Here is an 8,400-nt window from a genome sequence, read left to right on the forward strand (position 1 = left end):
AGTTCAATGTTAAGTTTTTGAATGTTGGGAGAGTTTTGCTTTTGTCTTTATTTCTCCAGTGCCCAGAATAATGTCATACACATAGTATAGGTTAATAAATCTTAGCTGCATTAAACAATTTGACATTCTTTAAAGAACTTAACATTTAAAAAAAACAATATGATCTTTCTAAATCAAAGGCGTTACGTGTGAATAGCTGCCTCCGTGGTTATGCTTCTGTCATTGGCTACTGGCTGGGACACTAGCTGAACCTTTAACAAGAAAGGAAGTCTGTAACCCTGGTGTGATATTAAACTATACTTCAAAAAAGAGAAGGGATAGAGCTCCTAGCCTTGATCACTACCATGGGTCACAGAGGACAACCTCCCTTCCCTCATTTCACAGGTGAATGAGCTGAAGCCCAGAAGAATGGAAGCATCTACCTTTAGTTGCACAGCCTATCATCATATCTAGACCATTGTAGGTACTTAATGTTTAATACCATATGAATTTTTAAAAACTCAGGAAATTAGAAAATTTCTTGTCATCCTACCTTATTTTACAGTTGAAAAAAATTGTGCCTCAAAGAAGTTAGGGCCTCATCCAAGGTTATATAGTTATATAGTTAGCAATTGACAAGCTGGGATTTGTATTCTTTGCCTCCAAATAGAGTACTTTAATTATGGGCCCCAGTTGAATTGAATTTAGATAAAAGATTCAGGACATTAACCTTGGTTATCCCAATCCAAATCCTGTTTGTACTCTTCACTAGGTCACACAGCTAAAAAATGACTGAGCAACGATTCTGCCAAAGAAAGAAGGAAGTGGACTGGAAATAGCTTGTAATCCAGTACCTGAAAAATGTATCCAAAACCAAAGCTTCTCTAAGTAGGAATTTTCTCCCAAACTGGGCTCTATCCTTCTCTGGGTGACTAGAATGGACTTCCAGTATAGAATAATGATGATACTATTTTAACGATATCCTAGCAGAGTAATACAGTAGAAAGGACAATGGTTCTTGAGTCAAAGGACTTTGGTCGCAACACAACACCTACCACTATCTGTGTGACAATGAGCAAATCTTCTAACATCTTTGCTCTCATTTTTCTCATAGGTAAAATGAAATGGTTCAACTGGATATTATCTGAGGTTCCTTATAGGTTATGATCTATGATTCTGCATTGTTAATTAATTTTATTTTGGTCAGGATATCTGCCTAGATATGATCACGTTTCAATGAGGAAGTCAGCGAGAGTTCAGGAAATAGTCAGATTCTCCAGCCTGCACTTCCAAGAAGGATCCCCTGCCCACACTTGTTTGTGTCAGTAAAGAAAATCATTCATTTTTTTCATTCACTCATTCATTCATTTAATACATAATCATTATTTAGTAAACACCTACTATCTTTGAATAACTGAAAATAGTATAGGAAAACCAAGAGGAAACAAAAATTTCTTATTGCGCTAAGAAAATTATATTCTCATAGACACATAATTAGATAACATTTCCTTGGTTTTGTATTCATTTTATACCATGTTTTAGCAAAGATTTGCCAATTAACTTTAGTTTTCATCTTTGAGACATTTCCCTGTAAAACGAGAAAGTAGTGACTTGAATCCCACATTCATCATTTACTATTTGCTTGACCTTGTGGCTTCCACTCTCTGGCCTCAAGTTGCACCATTTTAAAATGAGAGGGTTAAACTGAAATAGGTCAGTGTTCTTTTTGAGTCTCAATCCTAACCTCTATCAGAGTCATCTGGCTCTATGTATGCTAGATTTCTGGTAGACATTTTTCTTCAAAAGCACGCAGCATATTGATTGTGTGGAAATTGGTGTGCTTTCCTTATTTCCTATCCTTAGGGCACAGTCTTCCAAAGGACCAAACTGCAAGCCCATGTTGAGCAGAAAAAAGAAAAAGAAAAACAAAAACAAAAACACTGGATTGGAGTTATAGGAGCTCAGCTTCAATCTCAGTTCTCTAGTTTGTGTGAGTTAATGTCTTCATTTCCTTAATCCTTAAAATAATTGTGTTGAAGCTTAAGTTCTCTAAGAACTCTTTCAGTTTACTCTCCCTTTATCCAATAAAGCTACTATCTTTCAAGGTACTCAAGGTACATTTACATAGCCTTAATAGCAGTCTCCCACCCCCATCCTAAATTTAACAGAAATCTTCCTGCTTGAAACTTCTACCTTTTGACCCAATCCATTAACTAATTAATAAGGTCCCTCACTGCTCTGACTTGTATGAAACCAGGTCTGCTAAAAACCCATACAGTAGAAGAACTGGTTCTATTGCAGAACACTTTCAAACATCTTCACTATACTCATCGTGATGAGAGGCTTTGTCAAGTCTCTCTAAGTCTGATTATGTTGCCTCTATCCAGCAGTGTAATGATAATTTTCTAACAACTTCTCCTGTAAATAGATAGATAGATAGATAGATAGATAGATAGATAGATAGATAGATAGACAGATAAAGAGAGAGATACATAGATATATATCTTCGTATCTATTTATATCTCTCTCTATCTATATTGGAGAGGTTGTTAGATAATTATCATTACATTATCTATATATCTATTTATATCCAATATATATTTAAGTATAATCTACATTATTAACAATATCCCCATCTCTCAAGTCTAATCAATTAAAAATAAAGAACTGATAGGTAGTATTTAATGATTTCTGAGATTAAATGCTCACATTAAAATTTATATTGAACTCCAGCACACCCCTGCTTCTGTCCTAGGCAACGAGAGAAATATATGTTATAGTATCATATTAACAACAATTAATAGTTTGTGATCCATTCTTTTTCTCCTGTTTTTTGATAAGACCCAACTCTTGACATGTCAGTCTCCAAAGGGTATGACTGAATGATATGATTACTCGTAGCCTCCAAAGCACCTGCATATTAATTAGGTTGGCAGGATCCTACCTGACTAGGAAACCTGATTTCTGTACAGGGTATAAACAGAATCCAGTCTGGGTAACACATCTCCTTGTTCCCTTTCATTAATGTTTATGGCAACCCACTTCATGAAGGAGAAACTAAACCAGAGAGAACTAATAGCGGTGTGCAGATGCTGGAGGCTACTGAGTCTCATGCTCACACCACATTCTCAGCAGGAGCTGAATATTTTTTAACCTATCACTCATTAAATGTTCACCAGATAGAGTGGCATTTTCCTGGTCAGGGTAAGACCCAATAATGTGGTGTCTGGAAGACAGTGGGACATTTATGTTGAGGTATCACCCTGCATCTTGATCTTTGGTTACCAAAGGAAACCACTGACTACCAATTTATTGTATTTGATTATTCTAATTGATCACATTGGTTATTCATATCTGGAAATGTTTCCAAAGGTTGTATTTGACAGAGAACTGGTGCTTTCATACTGTTTTCCATCTCTGGTGGTGGGGCTGATAATGGAAGAAGTAAGATTTAATTACAGAAAAGCTAGTGTAAGGGATAGAATTTCTGGAACTGAGTCTTGCTTCTTCCAATTGATTGCTTTTTGACTTTAGGCAAGTCATTTTCTCTCTGTGAACATCACTTTCTTTTTATGTAAAGAGAAGGAATAGTAGGCAGTACTCAATTACATAGTTTTGTTTTAAACTTTTCAGTTATGACTTTCAATGGGATTATATCTTTGAGCCACAGTTTTGAGTGTGTTATGATGGCTGTATTGTCTTGACTATTTAACAAAATCATTCAATATCCTCATTGTAATCCACACATGATCACTTTTAGGTGATAATAACAAAGGCCTGAAACACGAGCCTTAATAAAATTGAAAAGTAAAAGAGTAATATTTTATAACAACTAAATATTAAAAATGAAGATGAAATAATATATCTGAAAACCTTGGTGAAGTGGACCAAAATATACAATAAAATACCCTGGGGTGAGTGAAGATTCTCATTTTCATGGAAAGGACAGTAACACATGAACAAAAGTATAGTCCAATTGAATGGTGGCACAGTAGATAATGTATTAGATTTGAGGTCAGAAAGAAATGAGTTGAAATACAGGTTCTTATATTTAGTACTTTAGTGACCCTAGACAAGTCACTTGACTTGCATCTGTCACTTTCTTCATCTACATAATAGGGAAAATAATAACAACATCTTCCAGTTTAGTGGGGATGATAAAATAAAATAATGTGTTTACAAAAACTTCAAGTCTTATATAAATGCTAGTTATCAGTATTATTGTAATTATAACAACTACTAATTCTTATCATTATTGATTACATAAATGGTCGAATGAAAATATCCAAAGATTAAGGGGTGCATGTCAACTAGGGAGGAATTATTTAGTGAGTGCCTTAGGGATCTGTACCTTACCCCATTTAATACAACACTTGTGTGATTAATTTGGGAGAAAATATATTAATGGTCAGCATATAAAATCCATGAATAAAGCTGCATTTAAAAAACCTTGGAGGCATGTATACATCACTCAATGAGAGTAAAATTAAAAAAGCTTTGGATGTGTTAAAGTATTGTCTTAAATCTAATAAAAACAGTAAATCAGCATGCATTTATTAATTTCTTACCAGATAAACAATGTTGTGAGAATCAAGGGAGGAGGGACGCAATGACACATGGGCAACAGCAGGAACAAAACCATGCCTTACCTCATGGACCTGACATCTTGTTGAGGAAGAGAAAACGTACGTATTTTTAAATGTTACATAGCAAATAGAATATGACACTTTAGGCAAAAAGAATGAGCATATGAATCTATTAGAAAAGACCTCATGTAAGAGATGTCCTTGGATCTCTACTTTGAAGAAAACTATTCTAACAGGCAGAGTTGAAAATAAAGTGTGTCACAGTGATATAGAATATTACATTTGAGCCTTTACCCTTAAAGGAGGCAAGAGAAAAAGTTCATAGATATGCTACACCATCTTTCACCAGCTCCCTAATTTCTTAAGAAGGGGAGAAATTCCTTCAGGGTAATTAGAAAGTTCAGGTCTAGCTAGCTAATATTTTGGAGGGATTTCACCCTGAAACTAGTCCTCTAGGCTTGTGGGTAACCCACCTGAACTCACTTTTAAAGGTTTAACAAGCTACTTCTTGGTCATTTATTCCCCAATCACAGTGATTCTTCATCCTTCACGTTAGTTTGCTTACCTCCATCCCCCTCCTCCCAACTGTCCCAACATATAACCTTAAAGGAATCCATTCTTTCCACAGTGCTCTCTGAAAAGTCTTCTTCATAGGTAACAATTTGGTTTCATTTTAAATGTTTCCCTTGACCATTCTATCATTCTGTAATTTCTTTTCTTTTGAAGTTTACTCAAAGTATATCTACATTCCCATAAAATATTCTGGTAGCTGTTGTCATCACTGATATAGATCTACATGGCACCACAGGAAAAATATGAAAGAATGGTTAAATGATGAAAAGAGATAATGTAAAGTGGGGGACAGGCTGGCATGCTAACATTTAGAACTACACAAAAGTGGAATGGGCTGTCTTAGGAGGAAGTAGCTTCTCCTTCACTTAACACTATCAGGCAAAAGCTGGCTGAACAGTTGTCAGATATTTCAAAGAGGACAGTCTTGTTCAGGTTTAGATTGGATACAATAACTTAGACTGCACTTTCGATTAAATTCTTCTTTCATGAGGATTATCTAGTTGGTAGTCGAATAGAGACCGCAATCAACTTCGATAATTCTTCCTGAGATCTTCAATCCAGGTAAGTTATCATTAGACTCCCAGTTCCATTAAAGCAGAGAATTTTTTTTGTTTAATTTTGTTTTGTTTTTACTTTACACCCTCATTGACTACCTCAATACAATGCAAATAATAGTTATTTAATTTTTGTTTGTTGAGTACAATTTAAATATTGTTCAAGACTGACTTTCTGATTCTTTTCCCCAGCAGGAATCAGGGTGTCCAGTGAGGGCAATCACAGCTCTGTTGCAACATTTGTCCTCTTGGGTTTCTCAGATTGCCCAGACCTTCAAGTGCCCCTCTTCCTGGTGTTCCTGATCATGTATTCTATCACTGTGGTGGGAAATCTAGGAATGGTTGGCATCATTCGAATCAATCCCAAACTTCACACCCCCATGTACTTTTTCCTCAGCCATTTGTCCTTTGTTGATTTCTGTTATTCTTCCATCATTGCTCCCAAGATGTTGGTGGACTTACTCATAGAGGATCGAAGCATCTCTTTCTCTGGGTGTTTGGCACAGTTTTTTTTCTTTGGTACCTTTGTGGTGACTGAGTCCTTCCTGCTGGCAGTAATGGCCTATGATCGCTTTATGGCTATTTGCAATCCTTTGCTGTATACAGTTGCCATGTCCCAGAAACTCTGTGCCCTGTTGGTGGCAGGATCATATACATGGGGTACAGTCTGTTCCCTCCTACTCACATGTTCTGCTATCCAATTAGCATTTCATGGATCTAACACAATTAATCACTTTTTCTGTGAGTTCTCCTTGCTGCTTAACCTCTCTTCTTCTGATACCCATTTCAACCAGCTGCTGCTTTTCGTCTCTTCCACTTTTAATGGAGTGAGCACACTTTTGATTATCCTGGCTTCTTATGCATTCATTTTTGTTACTGTCCTGAAGATGAATTCATCTAATGGGAGACATAAAGCCTTCTCTACATGTGCCTCTCACCTAATGGCTATCACCATCTTTTATGGGACCATCCTCTTCCTCTATTGTGTTCCCAACTTCAAGAACACTCAGCTCACATTCAAAGTGGCTTCATTGTTTTATACAGTGGTAATTCCCATGCTTAATCCTCTAATATACAGCCTGAGGAACAAAGATGTAAAAGAAACAATCGTCAAGTTAATGGACATTAAATTTTTCTTCATGAGAACATTTCTCACTAATTAGAACTTTCTGAAGAGAAATCTATAGAAAACACCTCACAAGTGATAAGCTCTAATTGGATAAATGACGTAGATGAAAAAGGTAACATATCAATTAAGGTAGGGAAAATGGAGAAATAGTTTATCAGATAATATAGAAGAAAAAGTTCATGATGTAGCGCCAGGTAAAGAGGATTAAGGGAAATAAATGGATAATTTCAATTAGATAATTAAAGTATATTTATATAATATGTTTAATAAATCTAAGATGAATACATACATACATATATATATACATAGACATATATATATATATATGTATGTATATGGTTCAAATTTGCAAACATAAGAGCCATTTACCCACTGATACATGGAAAATGATATGAAAAGACAGTTGTATGTTGAAGATGAGTTGTAGAAAAATAGTCATACTAATACATTGTTGATGAACCTATGAATCTGTACATATGTTGAGGAAAACATTTTGTAATTATTCCAACAAAACTGAAAAATAAAGAGTTTCCTTTAACCCAGGAAATATACCTAAAGGTATCTACCTAAAAACTCCAACGAAATACAAAATTCTCTGGGTCTAAGAGTCATGATACATGAAGAAGTGAGTAAAACACTCTCTAGCCCACTATATCTAACTGGCTTCAGGGTACATTTACCATGACCTCCAGACATTCAAGAGCATACCAGAGTACAAGCATCTTATACTTTGCCTTCTGACCTTTACTTTTACCATCACCACCATTTCCTTCTGTAAAAACATACACAACTACTTATCGCTTTTCTTGTTCAATAAAACCAACACAATACTATCATTGTTAATGTAAAGGACATGGACACTAATAATTTATGTCATTTTTAAAAATCTCTGTGAATGCCTAGACCAAAATTTGCTTCACTGGTTTCTTCACGTACAAATTCAGTATCTTCCTTTTGGAATGTAAGTTCCTTAAATGTAATGATTCTATAAAATTTGCCACAGTTTTTTTTTTATCCATAACCTCAGAACTAAATTGTTTTTTTTTAATTATGGGGGTAGTGTGTTGAAGGTAATTGAGAATTATAATATCATCCACACACACAAATAGAGAGAGGAGAGAGTGAGAGAGAGAAACAAAGACAGAGGAGGAGACAGAAGAGAAGAGAAAGGGCTCACTTCAAAAAAGTTTTGTGGATAAATGAGTCAGATATTTCTTCAACCATCTTGTTAAAAATGGAAAATGTGATGTCATAGAATTTTTAAAACATAGAACTTTCTGCTGGTTAGAATATCACTATAGTCAGTCATATTATGCCATACATAGAAGGCGATGGTGCCCAGGGGGAAAAAAATTGGACAGACCCTAGTTACAGGAACAAGTAAGAGTTAATATTGCTTTATTTGTACTCACTGTTTTTTCATATGGCCACTAAGAACCTAAGTATTTGTAGTGCTAAAGATTCATTCATGGTTAGTGCCGTAGTCATAACCTTGTTTCTGTTACTTATTATTAAGGTGACTTCTAGAAACTCGTTCCTTCTCTCTAAGTGTCATTTTCCCATATGTAAAAATGGAAGT

General features: G+C 35.3%; 1 protein-coding gene across 1 annotated transcript; it reads left to right on the forward strand.

Annotated features, from left to right (window-relative positions):
* The first annotated feature begins 4,588 nt into the window (after positions 1 to 4,588).
* Positions 4,589 to 6,855, forward strand: LOC110199538 (olfactory receptor 5D18-like). The gene is made up of 2 exons (XM_020974417.1): positions 4,589 to 4,664; positions 5,888 to 6,855. Exons 1-2 carry the CDS (start codon positions 4,589 to 4,591, stop codon positions 6,853 to 6,855), a joined length of 1,044 nt encoding a protein of 347 aa, XP_020830076.1.
* Positions 6,856 to 8,400: the final 1,545 nt, after the last annotated feature.

This window comes from Phascolarctos cinereus, unplaced genomic scaffold, assembly GCF_003287225.1.
Source record: "Phascolarctos cinereus isolate Bilbo 61053 unplaced genomic scaffold, phaCin_HiC Scaffold_9;HRSCAF=440, whole genome shotgun sequence".
NCBI lineage: Eukaryota > Metazoa > Chordata > Mammalia > Diprotodontia > Phascolarctidae > Phascolarctos > Phascolarctos cinereus.

Coding starts and splice junctions, on each gene's coding strand:
- LOC110199538 (XM_020974417.1), top strand. CDS start 4,589: ATGACACATGGGCAACAGCAGGAACAAAACCATGCCTTACCTCATGGA. Junction 4,665..5,887: donor CTTGTTGAGGAAGAGAAAAC/GTACGTATTTTT, acceptor TTTCCCCAGCAG/GAATCAGGGTGTCCAGTGAG.